At 40.8% G+C, this 20512-nt stretch overlaps 1 protein-coding gene across 2 annotated transcripts in view; it reads left to right on the forward strand.

Annotated features, from left to right (window-relative positions):
- The first annotated feature begins 14502 nt into the window (after positions 1 to 14502).
- PPP2R2A (protein phosphatase 2 regulatory subunit Balpha) overlaps positions 14503 to 20512 on the forward strand; it is an 83101-nt gene continuing 77091 nt past the window's right edge. The window contains exons 1-2 of one of the 2 annotated variants that reach the window (XM_028114262.2): positions 14503 to 14806; positions 16662 to 16736. In XM_028114262.2, coding sequence (XP_027970063.1) covers positions 14800 to 14806; positions 16662 to 16736 — 82 coding nt within the window. In that variant the 5' untranslated portion in view covers positions 14503 to 14799. Of the gene's footprint in view, positions 14807 to 16661; positions 16737 to 20512 lie in introns of those variants that run through there. The other variant, XM_088020998.1, reaches the window with a different exon arrangement.

A 20512-nucleotide genomic window follows, 5' to 3' on the forward strand; every position in this document is an offset into this window, starting at 1 on the left:
TGCACAGTCCTCCAGGAATATTCTGTGTGGTGACAGGGGAGAGCATATCCCTCAACACTGCTGTCCACAGAGATACTGGGGAGAGGTCTGCTTGGCCAGAATTGGTGAGTCACTGGCCCAGCAAGTGCATGCTATTGAGTTGCACAAGAAAGTTCAGGATTTAACAGGGAAATTCCAAACTGCAAAGTTTTGGCTGACTAAAAAAAAAAAAAAAAAAAAAAATGAAAGAAACATGCACAAATACCATAGCACTTTCCATTAATTTTTAGGAGCTGGAGTGACAAAATGGAGGTCATCAACATCTTGGATTTGGCCTTAGAGTTGATTTCTCCAGAAGGGCCAGAAGCTCACATTGAAGGGCATCCAAGTTCTTCTTCCTTTGAGATCCAAAGCTGTAAAGCACATCTCCAAGCATGACCTGAAGGAAGTAGCTCCTCTGGTAACCAGTAGGACTTGTACTGAGCATGGAATCATTTAATGAGTGTCAGCTGACGGGGCTGGTATACGATGGCATGTATTTCATGACTGTACTCTCAGACTTTCTGCAGAGGGATGAAGAAGACTGGGGTTGACTCTTCCATGTAAAACCAAAGTAGCCTGCATGTCATCTGCAAGGTTTGGAGTCACCATTCTGTTTTCTTCAAAAACATGTCTCCGGTGAGCAGTTGGGAGAAATGTCACATTCTCAGCAGCAACTTTTAAGTGAGTGGAAACTCTCTGTAAATAAATGGAAAGAGATCACATTTTATTGCATCATACTCCCGTTCCCTCAGCTGTAGTATCGTCACCCTCATACGCATTGTATTATTGCGACCTTGCATTTCTAGCTCAGTAAGAATGGGAAGGAGGATGAAAAGCCGCACTTGCTTTGCACCAGTGACATTTTTCCAAAGCATTCGCTGCTAGTTGTTGGACAGAACAGGTGGTATTCACCCCATTTCATCAGGCTGTAGGGTCTCATAAAAAGACAACACTTGATTGTGAGTGATACTTGTTTAACCAAGAGCACAGGAATAATCGTAAAGGGCCTGTATTCTACCAACATAAGGACTTTTACTATTTAGTATGAATCATCCCATATGACCTTTCCCCCACCAACAAATCAGTGGTTCTTAATATTTTGGGCCATGGGCCCCTTTAAAAATCTGACAAAAATTGTGGACCCTCTGCTTAGAACAGAGCACATGCATATATGCATGGAATATTTTTCATGGGATTCATTCACCCCAAGTTGGAATTCCCCTGCTAGAGACATAGGAGAAATAGAAAAAGAAAGTTCTGGAATGGATCTTCTTTCCAAAATTCTCTGAGGCCCATCTCCATGGTGACTGTTTAATATTCCAAGTTCTAGGGCCATACCTTCAAAAGGTGAAACTTGAGATCCAGTTATTTTTGCCTTTATTTTTAACCTCTCTTCCTGCAATGGTTCTCTGCCTTGGCCATATGCTAGAATCATATGAAGAATATTTAAAAATCCTAATGTGTGCCCAAAGCCATACCCGAGATCAATGAAATCCGAATTTCTGGAGGGTAGGAGCAAGGGATCAATAGTATTTCAAGCTCCCAGATTATTTGGATGCTAAACTGAGGTTGAGAAACCCTGTTTTTCTGCCTCTCCATATTTAAGAGAATAATTCTGTTAGTATGGGCATTCCAGCCCCTGCAAACTCCTCTGTCGTCTGTGTCTTTCTGTGACACTTTCAGTGTCTTTTCTGTGTGGGCTATAACAATTTCCTCTCTAAGCTAATAATTGTCTTTCACCTCATTATTTAGGATGTCACTGAGAAATGAATTGTTCAGCTATCACTTAAGAAAGATTTCATTTGACTCAGAGGTTATGATGGGGAGAACAAGAAGCAGAAGAAAACAAAAGCTACCCTGGATTATTAAACTCCATCCAATCTCATGGATATGCTTTACCGAAAGAACAGAAGACAAAGAGGAGGTGGTGGCCAAAAAAAAAAAATTCTTGAAGCTGATTTTGAAGAGGTAGATGACTCAGTTAAATCTGCATGAGTGAAGAAGTCCAGAGACAAGGCAGAAACATCTAAGAAGTGATCCTCCTTTCATCAGAAGAGGTGAAGAGTAAGGTGAAGACTGAGTAGGTGGGATTAAGTAGGCAGAGAAAAAAAAGTTCCTACAAAGTCATAATTTTAGAGCTAGAAGGGACCACTGAGATACTCGAGTGCTATTTCTTTCATTTTATAGTTGAGAAAGCAACCCAGGTTGGTGATGTCCCTGCCTGAAGTCTCAGCTGTTAGTGGGTGGGTCAGGCATGGGCCCAGGCCTCCTGAATACAAGAATTCTCTCATCTTCCATGGCCGGGAAGGTGATCACACCTAGACTTTATTTTTAAAAAAGATTTTATTTATTTATTTTAGAGAAAGAGAGCATGCATGCAAACAGGGAGGGAGGGGCAGATGAAGAGGGAGAGAGAGAATCTCAAGCAGATTCCCCACTGAGCGCAGAGCCCAACTTGGGGCTCAGTCGCACCACCTTGAGATCATGACTTGAACTGAAATCCAGAGTTGGATACTTAACCGGCTGAACCACCCGTGCACCCCTAAACCCAGACTTTTTTGAGAGTAAAAGGGGACAACAGGCAAACCTAGGTTTCTTTTCTTTCTAAAACTCATTTGTCATCTATCTTATTTTGCATTATCTGTCATCTTATTGATAATTGTACCATCAGTAATCCTATTGGAAAGTGGTTTTATCAGCTTTTCAATGACCTCCAACTCATCTCCCAGCTCTTCCAGTTGAGAACACTGAGCTGTCAGTCAAAAGAAAAGTTTGCTGGGTTTTTGTTTGTTTGTTTTTGTTTTGAGAGAGGGTGTGTGCATATGTGAGCAGGAGAGGGGCAGAAGGAGAGAGAGAGAGAATCTTAGGCAGGCTCCATGCCTAGCACAGAGCCCCACATGGGGCTCGATCTCACAACTCTGAGATCATGACCCATGAGATCATGACCTGAGCAGAAACCAAGAGTCAGATGCTTAACCAGCTGAGCCACCCAGGTGCCCCTAGGGCTGGGTTTAAATATCTGCCATGATGTATGGGTCAGTGATGGTAATGGCGCCTCTAGTCAGTTTTCTGTAGGTGCTGCTCTTATGTTAGCTTCTTAAAAATTTACTCTTTGGGGACCTTCCAAGAACAGAGTGCATTTCCTTATGTGAGAGTAATGTTGTTTCCAAATGGCTCATTATATATGTCTGCTGCACCATCTGTCTTTTTTTTCTAAAAGGGTCCAAGGTAGTTATCAGACTCTGAGATACTTGGTAAACCCCTTTGTAATCATTCTGTACAGGTATAGAGTGAATTCCTGTTATAGAACCTAACATAGCTTTTTGGGACTCCATTTCTGATCAACCTTGGGACCAATCAGGAGTGGGACTCAGTCAAATTTATATAATCCTTATTAAATACATAGATGTCAATCATCAATATGCCAATGTCCATCCAGCGGTGGTGGTCTCATTTTCAGATTTCTTAACATAGCAGCTGGTTAATTCAATTGTCTTAATTCTTTTTTTTTAAAGAGTTTATTTATTTATTTGAGAGAGAGACTGAGATAAAGAGAGAGCATGAGAGGGGGAGAGGGTCAGAGGGAGCAGACTCCCCGCCGAGCAGGGAGCCCGATGCGGGACTCGATCCCGGGACTCCAGGATCATGACCTGTGCCAAAGGCAGTCGCTTCACCAACTGAGCCACCCAGGTGCCCTCAATTGTCTTAATTCTTAGTGGCTTACCAACCACTGGCAACCCTCAGTTTGCTGTTACATAGACTTTTGCTATACGGAAGTAGCTTAAGCCCATTTATTCCTGGATAGGTCAGGATTTTGGCTGAGGACTATCTTCCAACTTCAATGGAACTGTCACTATCTGATCATGCTGATCATGTTGTCTTGATTTTTATTAACCTCTTTCAGACACAGCTGTACTTTCCCTTGGATGATTTACTTGGGGCCGTGAAGCCTACAGTGATAAGAGAGGCTCAATTGTGGAGGTGGGTACCTGTGCTGGAGGGAAGTCTTCTTAGGTTGGGAACGACTTTGGCAGGGAACATAGGCAGGACACTCAATAGCATTCTCATGTGACCTTCCAAAGAACCACACCTTTTCCCTTCTGCAACTTGGTGGGGATGGCGAACTTCACTGTGGTGGAGGAGGTTAAATCGTGGAGGTGGGTGCCTCAAATAGCATTTGCAGAGTGGTGTCTTATCTAATTTCCCTCGCTGAAAGCAATTTTGAAGTTTAACTTCTGTTGTAGCTTTATTGCCTTCCAAATTAAGAAGTTATTAAATTTAAATTTTTATTGCAAAGCTACCAACATACCATGTCAGAGAGGTTTTTGCAAGTCTATTAAGTATAAGCCGGATTTGATTCATTAAGCTTTCAATTTTCTCCAAAGCCGTCTTCAAGTGTTTGTGGAAGCACACATAACCTTTCTTGGGGGGTAGGAGTCTGTCCAAGGATGAGGGGTACAGTCATACCAGGCCACATTTGGGGGCTTCATAGATTGGTTTATATGTTTTACCCCCAAGGGAATTTTTACTCAGCCAGTTATGGTTTGATTGTTTTCAAAATGTGTTTGAGAACCTATCTTCTATAAGTGCTCTGGGCCAAGGGACATGACTGAGATAAACAGTAGTTTGGTGAGATAATGGAAAGAGCATTAGATCAAATGGTTTGAGAGCCAAAAACTGGCTCCTAGCTCCCAGGCAGTCCACAGACTAGCTGGGTGACCTCAAGCAAGCTACCAGCATTTAATAACGAATGCCTTAATCTTTTGGAACCCCAGCATTCTCATTTCTCTCAATAAAGGTCTCTGTGAGATAACAGGCATGACAAATAAAGCTAATGTATTGTCCCAATGCAGAAAACTATCCTTGATCTTGTTGTCATGCATAATAACATGAGAAGTGAAACCTGAATTATGGTAAAAACTGAAATGAGCAGACCTGTGGATCACTCAAAAATTTGGAAGGTGAACCCAAGAAGACCTGCATACACTTTCTCCCATGTTCCAGGCAGACTTTCCAGGGTTCCAGGCAGACTCAGTGTTGGGCCAGGCTTCAAATTCAGAAGTGTTATTGTGGAGGTAAGACATTGTGAAGTGTGTGCCGATATCAAAGGCTATTTTTTGAGTGGTTAAGTGACAATTGTATTCTTTGTTGCTCTGAGGGGCCTAGAAGCAACGTGGACTGGTCTTGGATATGATAGAACAAGATCCTGTAGTCAATATTAGAGGCCCCCTAGGTTCTTGAATGTATTCAGACCCAAAAGCTTATCTGAATAGTTAGTGCAAAACTGATGAATAGAAGGTCTGGTGGAAACAAGTCAAAGGATTTGGTATTTGGGGTCGAGTGTTCCATGGCTAAGAATGTATGTAAGGAAGGAAATGTGTGCCATGAGGACTCACGGAAGTACTGTTTCATCACTGTTGTCAGTGAGTCCAGAGGAATAATGAAGGACGGTGCAGGATGTCCAGCCAGGAGGCTTGGAAGAACTATTATCACTAAAGGGTTTCTCATGACCTGCTACAGGATGCCCTGCGCTAGAAATGAGTAGGGAGTGGGCAATGGCAGGATACAATAAACCTAATATAATGGATGTCCAAAACGAGGTTAAAGCACAGAAACAACAGCTTAAGCCCGAAAGTGCATTATCACATATTGGGGCGGAGTTGTGCACCAACTTCTGGGAAGGAATACGGGAGCGATACTAACTGACAATATAGTTAGAGACCAATAAAGAACAGCTTCTAGCATGTCCAAATTGATCTTTATTGCAGCTCAAAAACAGCCTTTATTTGTAAGTAGAGATTTCTTTTGATGTTGGTTGGCTGGTCATCAATCATGACTACACATATTCTAACATCGCTGTTTCACCATCTCAATAAAAAAAAAAGATTTCCTTGTGACTTATGTGGAAGTCACTGAATCTATGGGTGGTGATGTGCTAATAAATGTCGAACCACCAGCTTTCTGGTGGGGGCAGGAAGGGGGTAAAGGGGTGTCGGGGGGTGGGCTAATTTCTAGCATTTGCTGTTTTCTGAGGTATAAATATTCCCATCATGACCAACTTCTATCGTATAGATGCAATAGATGTAAATAACCCCAAAAGCATAGAAAATAGTAAAATGGTAAAATAATTAGGAAGTAATGAGATCTGAGTGTGTATTAGCTTTGTTTATAATATAAATAATTTGATTGTTAGTATATAATTTTTAATAATGTCTGTTTTTTTAACAACCAGCTTGCAAAATGCTTACAAATTTAACAACCAGCTCTTGAGAGACAATATGAGGTGGCTCCAGCACACCGTTGCCTATGAGTGAAAGAACATCAGAGCATCTTTAGGGAAAGATAAAAAGAGAAAGGAATAGCAGTGAATTTTTTTTTATTTATGAAAAAAATACAGAGAAATGTGGGCTTATTCACCATTCAAGTTAATACTTAACTAGAGAGTGATTATGCTCAAATAATGCTGGCTTATGGCTCAATGTTTTCTGTCCCATAAGTTTGGGGGAATGCTCCATGTTAGATCTCATTTGCAGCATATTCATGATGTACACTTAAAAATTACATAGTAATGGAGCGCCTGGGTGGCTCAGTCGGTTAAGCATCTGACTTCAGCTCAGGTCAAGATCTCAGGGTCCTGGGATGGAGTCCCTCAGCAGACCACGCACTCAGCGGGGCATCTGCTTTTTCCTCTCCCTCTGCCCCTCCCTCCACATACACCCAATCTCTCTCCCTCTCTCTAAAATAAATAAATAAAATCTTTTAAAAAATTACATAGTAAAGAACCTTTTTATACCTAATGTTCCCCAACCTTTTTGACTGTAGAATCCTTTTTTCCTCCACAGAGTACTTAATATTTTGTGGACAACAGATTGAAAAACACTCTGCTCTCTGAGTATGCAGTAAGTATCCCATCCCTCAATATTTGTTATTAATGACTTCAATCAGACACTTTATAGCATGTCAGTCAAATGCGTGGATATGCTAAATCAGTGGTTCTCAAATTTGACTGTATATCAGATTCACGTAGAAGCTTGCTTGCTAATTTATTTAAAATGTAAAACGTGATGTTTTATTTTATTAAGCAGGCTCCACGCCCAATGTGGGGTTTGAACTCATGACCCTGAGATCCAGAGTCACATGCTTTACTGACTGAGCCTACCAGGTGTCCCTAAAACATGATGTTTTAATATACATATATAAAATGATTACTAGTCAAGCTAATTAGCATATCCATCTCCTCACACAGTTACTGCTTTGTGTGTGTGCGTGTGTGTTTGTGTGCATGGTGAGAGCGCCTGAAATCTGTCTTAGCAAATTTCCAGTATATAATACACTATTGCTAACCACAGTTATTATGCTGTACATAGATCTCTAGAACTTATTCATCCTACATAACTGCAACTTTGTACCCTTTGACCAATATCTCCCCATTTCTCCCTCCACTTTGCCCCTGGCAACGACCATTCTACTCCCTGCCTCTATGAGTTCGACTTTAGCCTTATATATAGTGAAATCATGCAGTATTGTCTTTCTGTGTCAGGCTTATTTCACTTAGCATGTCCTCCAGTTTCGTCTGTATTGCTGCAAATGGCAGGATCTCCTTCTTTTTTTCAGGTTAAATAATACTCCGACATATATATATCACATTTTCTTTTCTTTTCTTTTAAGATTTTATTGATTTATTCATGAGAGACAGAGACAGAGAGAGAGAGAGAGAAGCAGAGGGAGAAGCAGGCTCCCAAGGAGCAGGGAGCCCGATGTGGGACTCGATCCCAGGACCCTGGGATCATGACCTGAGCCAAAGGCAGATGCTTAACCATCTGAGCCACCCAGGCGCCCTGTCACATTTTCTTTATCAACTCTTCCACTGACAGACACTCGGGTTGTTTCTATATCTTGGATATTGTGAGTAATGCTGCAGGAAACATGGGAACACAGATACCTCTTTGAGGTATTAATTTCATTTCCTTTGGATATATATATCCAGAAATGGGATAGCTGGATCATATGGTTGGAAGCTTCTTTCTTAAAGGACCTACTAAATCAGAATCTTTGGAGTTGGGACCTAAAATCTTCTGTCAGACATGTGAACTACCTGTAATGTCTTTGGTTGTAGACTACTTTTTCTTAATAATATGCTAATGTGGGGGCGCCTGGATAACTCAGTTGGTTAAGCGTCTGCCTTCGGCTCAGGTCATGATCCCAGGGTCCTGTGATCGAATTCCACAATTGGGGTCCCTGCTCAGTGGGAAGCCTGCTTCTCCCTCTCCCTCTGCTGCTCCCCCTGCTTTGCTCTCTCACTCTCACTCTCTCTCAAATAAATAAATAAATAAAATCTTTTAAAAAATCTGCTAATGTGTAATGTATAAATTCTTGAGCATGTAGTGTAATTGACAATTGTGAACTCAGGGGACTTTAGATGTAAGAACTTACCGATGCCTCAATATATTTGCAATTCTCTTTTAAAAAACATTTTGAGGGGCGCCTGGGTGGCTCAGTCGTTAAGCATCTGCCTTTGGCTCAGGTCATAGTCCCAGGGTCCTGGGATCGAGCCCCACATCAGACTCCCTGCTCAGCGGGAAGCCTGCTTCTCCCTCTCCCGCTGCTTGTGTTCACTCTCTCACTGTCTCTCTCTCTCTCTCTGTCAAAATAAATAAACAGAGTTAAAAAAAACACAGTAGTTTAAAATAAATAAATAAAAAAACATTTTGATACCAAATTTTAAGCTAAAAAGTCACTGGAATAATTCTCTAGAAAGAATTGAGAGGCTTTTTAGATTTTCTCTATACATTTTTCATAATTTCTATGAACTGTTCATCGAGTTATAATCAATAAAATTTCAATTACGAAGGAAACAATAACAGAGAATAAGACCTTGTATTTGTTTATTCAAATATTTATCAAGTTCCTACTATGGTCCAGAGATTATGTATCAATCTGAAAAATGAGCCATTAGGGAAGAAGATTAGGGAGCTGTGTGTTGACAGCTAAGCATGGAAAAGGGTCCAGATCACAATCCATGATTGTCAAATCCAAGGGACTCTTGACTACATTAACAGAAACATGGTTTTCAGATGAGAGCAGGTAACAGATGTGTAATTGTTAAGCCTGAATTGTTGTATTTAGCCCTGGGCATGATTGTATGAGGCATTTGGAACAACTGGACTATATGCAGAGGTTATTGACTGAGATAATGCATTGATACATAGATCAAAGCTGGATCAAGGAAGGAAGCTTTAAGGAAGCTGAGGTGATGATTATGGAGAAAAGGAAATTTGGGAGATGTGGTTATAGTCTAATATTCTAATGACCTTCATATTCATGTTAAAGATGTCCCAGATGGGAGAGCCAGGATCTGTAGAATGAAGTTGCAATGAAGTGCATTTCTATAAAATATAGGGAAGAATTATTTAGTGATTATAGCTGTCTAAAATCAGAAGAGATCTTAGTTCTTGATTAGTTGGAAGTTTTTAAGCAAAGGCTAAATGAACACTGGAAGGAGTGTTGAATAGGGAGTTCATCCATCATGAGAGTTGAGCTAGTTAGTCCCTAAAGTTCCTTCCAACCTTGAGCCTATATGTTTCTGTTACTTAGGCGTAAAACAAATGCCAGTGTCATAGCTAAACTCAAATGCCTCCTAAAAAATCTACAGCATGGGAGTAGACGTATACATGTATACATTTGTATATAGTTGTATACAAATAAGCTGTTTGGATAATAGTTTGTCCACATTGTGGAGTATTTATAATGATTTAATAAGCAATACTGAGAAAAATACTCAAAATAAATTTCAGAGATAACGTTTGCATTTTATATCGAAAAGATATTCAGGGGCACCTGGGTGGCTCAGTTGTTAAGCGTCTGCCTTCCGCTCAGATCATGATCCCAGGGTCCTGGGATCGAGCCCAGCATCGGGCTCCCTGCTCAGGGAGAAGCCTGCTTCTCCCTCTCCCACTCCCTCTGCTTGTGTTCCCTCTCTTGCTGTGTCTCTCTGTCAAATAAATAAATAAAATCTTTAAATAAAAAAGAAAAGATATTCAGCTTATATACCTATAGACTGTATCTCCAATGAAGGCATAAAATAAGATTTTTGGTTACAATTTACAAACTCAAGGTAATGGCAAGAATTTACTGATCTTTTCTTCATCTTTAAACATGCACACTATTAAAAGAACAAAAGAAAATATTTTTCTGTTTTATGGTAAAACCATGGATTAAATCACATCTGTGAATACAGTTATAATGAACTACAACTTTTACTTTAATATGGAATATCTATAACATAAATTTTATCATCAGGCTCTAATACCAGCATTAGAATGGACTTTTAAAGAACTTCCAAGTTTATTCTTTCCCTTAATGTTCATTGATTACAGACAATTGGGAGAAACACAAATGTCAAAGAAGAAAAAATTACCATTGTGCCACTACCTAGAGACATTTCTGTGAACACCTTGGTACGTTTCCTTCCTGTCTTTTTCAGCTCCGTGTATTTTGTGTATGTTTGTTGTACATACTTATGATCATATTGTATTTGTATTTTGTATCCTGTTCCTAAAGCATAAGCAATTTCCTCTGTTTTTACAAACATTTGACTACATAATAATCCTCTTGGTAGATTCACTATTGTTTTTTTTAAACACCTGCTAGTGTAGGATATTTTAGTGATTTGCTAGTGTGTTCTATACCTTGAACACTGTGGCATGAATCGTCAATATAGTCTAGACTCTGAGGGGTTTTGGAAAACTGCTTTGTAGGCTAAATTTGTAGATATTAAGAAAGGATGTAAGAAGCTGACATCTGCTTATAGTTTTCCCTATGAAGCCCTTGAACTTGTTCCATGTTAGAAAGCATGGCTGTAGTGAGTTTGCCAAAATTTTAAATTGTATCATTTTCTAATCAAGAACCTCTCCTTTTACCCTTGAGTTCATGGTCTTTTTTAAATAACCCTAATTCTAACTGCCTAGAGGAGAGAAGCATCTAGACAGTACCACTTCTCAGTTAGTGTGGAGGAGGGTTTGTATTCATCTTCACTCCAAGGAAACAAACAACTTTCAAGGGATTCTCCCCTCCTTATATGAAATGCTTTAAAAAGTAGGCTTGCAAAACCCCACTGTTGAGTCCCATTAGCTCCATTCTGCTGGTGAGATTGTAGGTGCCCTTAGTACCTCTTAGCTTAAACTGGAAGCAAAACAACTCCAGGACTTGTAGATTCTCCAGGAGCTCATCAGGAAAACCTCAAGTTTTCCTCTTGGTGTGTCTAGGCTGAACTCAGTTCTGCGGGGAACTATTATTTTATGCATCTTACACATGGTCAAGTGTTGAAGTTCTGGCTAGGGGCTTAATGACAAAAATGTTTGCATGAAGGCATATGGATCATGTGGATGAGGAATGATGTCCTATGGCATTCTCTTGGATAATATGTATTCTGAGACAAAGGAGCAGTTGGCAATAATTGGGATGAATCTATCTCTAAGCAACTTACATATTTAACTAACTATGCCTAATAGATGTAGATCAGAATGACCAAGATAATTTGTAAAATGATCCTTTTTTCCAGGGTTAAGAAGGGTAAGTGAAAACATTTATGATACGGTAAGCTCTAAGGAGACAGTTCTTCAGTGGTTTTCTCCCCAAGCTAGAGAGATTTTTTCATTCTTCCTTTAATCCAGCAAATTATGTGGCTGGTGATATGGAGATGAATAAGACATACTTCCTTCCTCAAAGAACTCCGTCTAGTAACAGACACAGATTTAGATAATTTTAACATGATTAATAAGAGTGAAGTACATTAGATTTTATGAGAATATTTCAGAAGTGCACCCAAGCCAGCTTAAGGGAGATAGGGAATGAGGGAAAATATCAGAGAAAGTTTTCTGAAGGCAGTTACATCCAAATTGGTTTTTAAAGAACCAGGAAGAGTTTTACTAGCTGAGGAAGGAGAGAGAGATGGGCATGTGGGACTGTTGAGGCAGGAGTGGTTTGAGGGGATGGTGATATTCCAGGGAAAAACCAGCATCAGCCAAGGTATGGAGCAGACATGGAATCAAGACTTATGTTCTGGTAGTGCTTGTTTGATATGCTTACTGGACATCTGTAGAAATGTCAAGCAGGTAGGTAGAGGTATGTGTCTGCAGTTCCAGGGTGAGGACGGCTGGAGATCTAGATTTGGCAGTGACTGGTATATACATGGTATTTACATCTGTAAATACTAAATGAGGTTGCCGGGGATAGAGAAGCACGTGCAGGGTGGAGGCCAGGGAGACATATCTCCCTAATATTTAAAGGGTGGTCTGGGAGGAGGAGCCAGCAAAGGAAACTAAAAGGGGTGTCTAGAAAGATTGGGGGTAAACCAACCATATAACAAGCAAAAAAGGGTCTCAAAAAGCATGGGGTGGTGAGTGGTTTCAAATACTTTTGGGAAGTCGAGAAAGAGAAAACCAAAGAAGTGACCATTGGATTTGGTTACATGGAGATCGTTAATGACCTTGACAGAATACGTTTCCATGAAATGGTAGGGACAGGGCCCTAGTACAGAAGATGGAGAGAGAATGTAAGATAAGGAAGGAAAGACCAACAAGAGTAATCCTTGTCTTTGGGCTACTAGGTATTCTGGCTTCTCTCCTTAAGGGCCATTCAGAAGAAAGGGAGGCAGTTTGTGGCCTGCTGAAATAACTGCTTAGGGTCACCGGTCCTTGATTATTAGAGCCATCTCAGCTTGTCCCATAGGCACGTAGTACCCTCAAGAGTTCGTACAATGTTCTTTAGAACAGCACCTAGCACATAGTGCTATATGAACTTCTATTATAATTATCCCAGTTTCTAGGCAAGCTTTATTGGCTTCTAAGAAGAACGAATCATTTATGTAGACCAAATCATTTTTCAGTAAGCGTGAAGATACAGATCTTACACCTAGCAAAAACTGAAGCATAAAACAGGAAAATGACTTATGTATAGGGGTGCCAGTCCTCTAGTTTAATGGCTTACTCTCTCTCTCAGTACTGATTAAGGTTCACTAGAGTCCAGGATTGAATTACTAAATAATGGCACAGAAAATCAAAAGTTAAACGAGTAGTAAAGGCATAGGCACAGAAACACATTTATGAAATCAACCAAAATAGAAGTAAATACAGCACACAGTGCATTAATGTTTTGTACTGGTAGCTGAAAGATGACAGATATAGGGTGGATTTTTAGTTTTGGTTTTTTCATTGGTTAAGTGAGAAATACTAAGATAGAAATGGAGGAATAATAATCCAATGGTGCAGTTTTTCTGTGTGGAGACATTTTGAAACTTGTTTTACAATTGAACTGTTCTAGAAATCAAGAACAAGGTAGAAAGTGGAGATACGGAGAGGAGATGTAAATAATTGTAAACTTCCCCTTAGTCTCTGAATGTCTGATCACTCCTTTCAGGCTTAAGGTCAAATTCTGGATATTTTTACAGGTATTTGTCATATGCAAAATGTGGATATCTGTCTCCTAGGAGTGTTGTGGGGATTGAGATATGTAAAGTGTCCAGTAGTACATAGCGACTGCCTCATTGATGCGTCTTTCAATGAAGTACATACACTAACCCTCTTGGATGATGATTGGTGTTTCCTGTTTTTTTTTTCTTCCCTTACACCTCTTAACTCTGTTGAAGATGCTTTCAACACCAATCTAATAATAACGGCAGCAAACATTTATCATGTACACCAGTTAAGTCATTTAATCTTTGAAACAATCCTGTGAGGTAGAATTGTTACCCTCATCCCATGCATGGCGTCAGCATTTGTCAGCCTGGCTTCAGAGCCCAGCTCTTTCCTTAACCACCGCTTCCACTCTCAGCTGGACCGACCTGGGCCACTTTTTTCGGCCATGTCTGCTACGAGCAAACTCAGTTTTCTGTTCAGAAAACCCTCAACTGCTTTCAGTCGCCAAGGACTCTCGTCTCAGTTCCCGGAGCCCATGAGAAGGTATTTAATTCACCCACATGGAACCAGGCCAGCTGCGTCCTTCTCAGGCCCGCGAACTTTCCCCTTGGCCGAGCCGCCAAGTCTGCACCCTCCGTCCTTTATTTCATTGGCCACAGAGTCACTGTTTTAAGTAGAAACACGGTATGCTCCAAGACACAGGATCCCTCGAATCCCCGCGAGCGAGCACGGTAACTGCACGGCTGAGCCCGCCCCGGAGTCCAGGCACAGGCGCGAGGGTTTGGGACACTGTGATGTGCACAGGACCGCGGACTGGGCCGGAGACGGAAGGCACAGGGTGCACGGAAAGACCTCAGACCAGGAGCGGGCCAGACCGGCGAGGACGCGCGCGCGCGGGGCTGGCGGAGAAGGGGGCGAGGGCCAGGAGCCGGGCCGGCCGCTCCCCGCCCCTCCCCCTCTGGTCTCCGCCCCGGCCCTCGCCCCGCCCCGCCCCGCCCCGCCCCGCCCCTCCGCCCCAGCCCGGCCGCTCCGCCCCCGAGTGACGTCACTGGCCAGGCCAGCCGGCGCCATTTTGAAAGTGGAGTCGCCTGCCCCTGCCGCTGCCGCCGCCGTCGGTGTCGTAGCTGCCGCCGCCGCTGCTGGAAAAAGAGCGAGAGCGGGGAAGCCCCAGAGTGAAATCCACCATCCTGCTGGCTGATCTGCCCGCCCCTCCTTCCTTCTCCCCCGACCCCCGCCCTCTCCCCCCCACAGGTGCCATCCGCCGCCATCCGCCCTCTCTACCCCCCCATCCCCAGGTGAGGGGGGTGAGTTCAGGAAGCAGAGACCCCGAGGAACCCAGCAGGGTCACCATTTGCAGCGCAACATGGCAGGTAAAGGAGAAATCACCCTCGTCCACTGACAAGGCACCGCTTCCTTCCTTCTCCCTCCATCACCCCCTAGCGACCGCCTGTGCCTCTCGTAGAGCCACGGGGCGCCCCTTGGATTTCAGGGAATTGGTCAAGGGGGGTGGGGTGGGGGTGGGGAGGGTTTTGGTGAGGCGAGGGGTCGCTGTGATACCGAAATGGCTTTTAAAATGAGGGCTGGAACCTTGGCATGGGTGGGGGTGGGGTATGGGCTGGCGAGCCGAGGGGTAAGGCGTGGGTGGGGCGGGGTGGGGGCGAGTGCAGATTTGTCCCTAGTGCTTAGGAGCCCGGTGTAACCTCCGCTCCCCCCGCTTTCTCCCCCGCCCCCGGGGCTTTTTTTAAGGTTTTTCCTTCATATAATTCCTATTTTTTCCCTTGCTGCAAGCTTTTCTGGGTGTTTATATTAATGTATTTTGTACTGAGAAGGAAGAGTGCTTTACAAGTTAAAATACAATGGGGACCTATGTGTATTTTTCCCCCCACTGTGGGTACGTATGTTTTTGAGACCGTACCCCTGAATTTTTCGTCTTGAACTAGTTCCCTTTCGTTTCTTAACCCTTCGAGTCCAAAGAGTGCAAGGCCTTTAATACACCAAGTTGCATGAAAAATGTAATTTAAACTTTGTGTTTTGTATGTTAGTTTTTGTGCAGACGTCCTTTTCCCAAAAGGGTTTCATAGTTAGTTAAAATAGTTGTGGAGTTCAGTGATATAAATAGCCAAGGAGAGAGAGATTTAGGTAAAAGCTTGGGAGGGGGGGGCGAAGGATGCACAGAGAAAACCAGCTTGGAATATTTAGCAAGAATGAAGGTGAAGGAAGAGAAAGGTAATTGCTTTGAGGATGATTTTTACACATTTTGATGTTCCTGAATGCCTTCGTTCTACTACTAGTAGAACCAATTCTAGATCTTGATTCAGTTTCTTCCTCCATAGATGCAGGACATTTCCTCCACAGTGCTTGGAAGTGAAATAGAAACATTCAGGAACTAAACCAATTTTCCATGCTTTTTCCAATATTTAGATAATAACCTTTAAGTAATTAAACCTTTAAAAAAGTTAACGTGTTGGATTGACTTATGTTTTGCTGTAAACAAGTTGCTCTTTGGCCTTACTGAATAATTAGGTGAAATTAAAATTGTTTTGTACAAGATGATGACAAACTAGTGAAATTGTTTGCAAGGTCCTTTGGATTCTGAGGGATAAGGTGAAGGGAGGCAAAACAAGCTTCCTCTGACTGTCTCTTCACCAGCATTTACTTCAGTTTCTTTTCCTGTCTGGAGCCAGTGATTTGTTGGTAATGAAAGGCAAAGAAATGGGTGGTGAGTGTTGTGTTTGCTGTGTGTGCGCTTTGGTGATTGGGTTCATATGAATCATTACTCCTCACCCGGGCAGTAATGTTCCTGAAGTTTTCTCTTCGTTCCATGTTTTATGGTAGTTTATCCTTATTAACCCTTCTGCAGGCTTTTGTAAACTTAAAGGAAAACTGTCTAACTTTTGGTATTTACTTCTCTCTGGTAGGTCTTGCGTAACTGTGAGGCTTTTACTGTATTTTAGGGGAAGGGAAAATGGAAGTTTTGAACACATGTGCAATGTTAATGATAGTACCATAGCCTTTAAATATTTAATAACTGGAATCTCTCTCTTTTTTTAAATGCAGTACCAACTATTGGAGACTAACCTTCCAAATTAGTGCTCTGGGCTGGTGGTTGTATGTGTGGGCAGTACTAGGCTGTTAGTATCATGCCAACCATGGATACCATCTCTGTGTTTACGAGAGTAAACATGAACAGAACTCAGTTTTAATTGGTATGTTTTCTTTTTCCAGGAGCTGGAGGAGGGAATGATATTCAGTGGTGTTTTTCTCAGGTGAAAGGAGCAGTAGATGATGATGTAGCAGAAGGTAAGAAAGCATTTAATAATGCAAAATCTGAATATGGAATCTTCACAGTCTTGATTACTGAAGGATTTCCTTGCAGCTAGGTCTGTTACAGTTTAAGAACATACTGAGTTTATTGTCTGAGCAATGGAGGAACAGTTTTAAAAGTCACTTTTCTGGAAAATAGTCTTAAGTCTTTTATTAATACCTTATATCATTTTTTATCTATTAAGTGAAAGGAGCATTAGATGATGATGTATATAAAACTGTCACAAGAAAAATCTAAGGTTCATATCGTAAAGGTTTCCTGACTAAATTTCATGTACAAATAAATGGTGATGCATTTTCATGTTCATTCATTTTTAGATAATTGTGTTAAAATAGGCATCAACATTTACCTCAGAAACATTTTTGAATGACTATCTTTCATTTTTTACATAAGATTTTTAGTGTTTAATTTGCCTCCTCTCAGAGTGTGGTGTTGATTGACATTCTGTGAAGAAATGCTGGCTCAAATGATAAATTTTATTGTCCTTACAAGGATTAACTTAGGTGGATAAGAAAACAACAATGCTGTGGATATATAGCATGGCTTCTGGGGAGCTTATTCTCACGCAGTTAGAAGCTGAGTTTGATCAGTTGAAGTACTTAAGTCTTAATTCTTCTCCCAAAGTTATTAATGTATTTCAAAAACTAAGTTTTGAAACATTAATTTTGCACTCATTTGAGATGGTCTTAGGTGGTGGAGGCATTATTTCCCATAAAGTAGTTGTATCATTTCATTGTTCAGAAATATTATTTAGTTTGAATTTTAATGGGATTGTCTTGAATTATAGTAGGAATTTTCCAGCAAAATTCAAATGAATTGTACTTTTAATTTAAAAAAATTTGTCTAAAGTTTATAAATCATCCTTCTCTAGATTGTATTGTCCTCATATTAAGATCCTATTTCTGACCTACTGTCTGCAGTACTGTTTGTTTTGAGGATTTCTTCAGGTGATGGTAGGATGATAGACTTGTGTTGAGCCAGTGAATTGCTTGGATTTGCCTATGTCAGTGTCATTCTTAGTGAAGTGTCTGATCAGTTTGGTGTGTTCTTTGGGGAGCCAACTGGCATACATTGTACCTGTGATACTTTTTAGAGCACTATCACATTTCTTTTTTATTGAATCCTCATGTTTTTCAGATGAGAAACCAGAAGTCTTAGTTAAGAGACTCACTGATGGTCACACAAATAGTGCAAATCAGGGTTTTCTGGTGAAGCTTGTGGTGGTTGACTTGAGTGAAATCTTCTAAGTTCAAGGGAGGACTCATATATTACTCATTTTGTAATTCCATTACCTGCTGAATAGTAGCCACTCAAATACTGGATTATTCGTGATGAGAGTGCTGTATACTTGAAAACTATTCCTGGATTGATTTCCGTTTTTTTTTTTTTTAAAGATTTTATTTATTTATTTGAGAGAGAGGGAGAGAATGAGAGATAGAGAGCACGAGAGGGAAGAGGGTCAGAGGGAGAAGCAGACTCCCTGCTGAGCAGGGAGCCGGATGCGGGACTCGATCCTGGGACTCCAGGATCCTGACCTGAGCCGAAGGCAGTCCATTTATTTTTTATATCAAAGATCTGTTGAGGGGCTTCATAAATGTTGAGCACTGGGGCTGCAAGGTATCTGGAACATAAACCCTGCCCTGGAGGAGCTCATAGTGTACTTGTTAAACAGTAGGCAGAGAGACCACATGGGCTTTATTTAATTAGAAGAAATTGATGGTTCTAGACTTACCTAACTGAATCAAATGATAGTTGGTGATATGTATGATGGGATCAGTGCAGTTCTCTTCTGCTAATACTTAGTAGCTACATTTTGCTACTGATTCATTAAATAACTTTCTTTTGAGGTTGTTAGATCATACCTTAACATGCAGCGCATTCCTAGCATCTTAACATGCTGAGGCTTGGTATGTATATTTTAATAAAAACATGACTTTAAATATAGTATCTATGTTTATGCTAGTGTAGTAAGTATAAAAAGCACCTAATTTTCAAATTATACTCCTTTAATTTGGGGTTTTTTTTTGCATACTGTAGTTTGCATGTCATAGTCTATTATGTTTATGTTTCTAAGGGAAGATTTGCTTTTCTCAAATAAGGTTAATACATTTTCTTTAAACAGTTTACATCTAGCTAAATCTTTAGTTTAGCTTGCCTGTTTTCTGTTAATGATGCATTGCAAGTTCTTTCCCATCAAAGGCTCTAAATTAATTCTTTCCCCTCCTACATGCAGTTAGCTGTCATGGCATACCATTGTTACTTTTGTAATGCTTTAGTCTTCTTTCCATGCCCAATTTCACCTTAGTTCAGGATCTCAGTATATTTCATCCAGGTTGCAGTAACTTCCTAAATGATTCCCTGCTGCTGCTTCTCTGTTTTGCTTTTTAAGTTAATCTTAAATGCTGTCCCAATTTTATGTTCCTCAGAAATCTTCATTGGTCACTGCTTCCCTAGGATTATGAATTACATCCACATATTTCAGCCTTGAATGTGAGACCTTTCACCAGTATGCCCCTTATTCTCTAAGTTCATCTGCTAATATGGTTTATAATCCAGCTAAATGGATGCTGTTCTTCAAACAGGTCTTGTACAGTCTTACTCTTGGGTCTTTGTCTTACTTACAGTCTTACTCTTTGCTGTTCCCACCTTAGAATGCCTTACACTCCTCCCACAGTTTAAAATTCAAGTCACGTCTGTAACTCTTTTTACTTATCTTCCTTTTTTGGAAATATTTTAAAAATATTTCTTTATAGCACTTTTTATTTGTAATTTACCCTAAACCTCTGCTGTTAACACTGTGCAGGTCTAATGCATCTTTGTGCTCTATGCAGAACATCCTATACAAACTACTATGCTTAGAACAATGCCCCTGGCACACAGTAAGTGTTGAGTATTTGTTGAATGAAGGAATGTGAATGTTACTGTTATGAGGTTTTGAAAGGGAAAGAGATCTGTTGAAAAGATGATTGCGATATACTCTGGAAATCATGGATGTATTTATTTGTCAGGCTTTATAACTGGTTTGATGTTCTACAGCTGTGTAATAGAAAGAAGGAGACCTTGGGTTTTTATCCTCGTGACAAACGAGTGTATGTCACTTGGAATAAGTGCTTCTCTGGGTTCCAGTAAGCTTAGCCTTAAGATGATGGGACTGGATTAGATGATTTCTGTTGTTCCTTATACTCTAATCTTGTTACTTCTCAAAGATGTTTTAGAAGAGAAACAGCCCAACATTAATACTACTGGTAAGTTGAGTTGTGTGAGATACTGGGCTCTTTGAGGGCCTTAATTTAGAAAGAAGTCTTTATTGGACTTAATCAAGGCTCAGAATTTGTTATTAAGTGCATTGCAGAACTAAGAATTTTGATGTTTGACCAAATACTGTGATTGATCTTTGGCCGACGTAGGCTTTTATTGGGATACCTATTCTATTATGCACAGGTCTCTTCAGGCACTTCTAAGTGGTTTATCTTTGGTATAGCTACTTGTCTGAGATGAGGGTGAGGTACTAAAATCTCTGTCACTCAGTCTCATATCCTGCAGTTTTCCTTTTAATCTTCATGGTAATGGTAATAACATTTTATCATATTCTATACTTGAAAAATTTCCTTTATTGACAACTTGCTCACGAGATGGTAGGTAGCACAGACACTGGTGCTAGGCTACATAGTTTGAATCCTACTCAGTCCTCTGCTAGCTGGGTAATCCTGGGCAAATTAATTCACTTCTTTGTGCCTGTTTTCCTCTAAAG

The sequence above is a fragment of the Eumetopias jubatus genome, unplaced genomic scaffold (assembly GCF_037043125.1).
Source record: "Eumetopias jubatus isolate StellerSeaLion01/CBP00866 unplaced genomic scaffold, mEumJub1_p1.0 scaffold_2, whole genome shotgun sequence".
Taxonomy (NCBI): domain Eukaryota; kingdom Metazoa; phylum Chordata; class Mammalia; order Carnivora; family Otariidae; genus Eumetopias; species Eumetopias jubatus.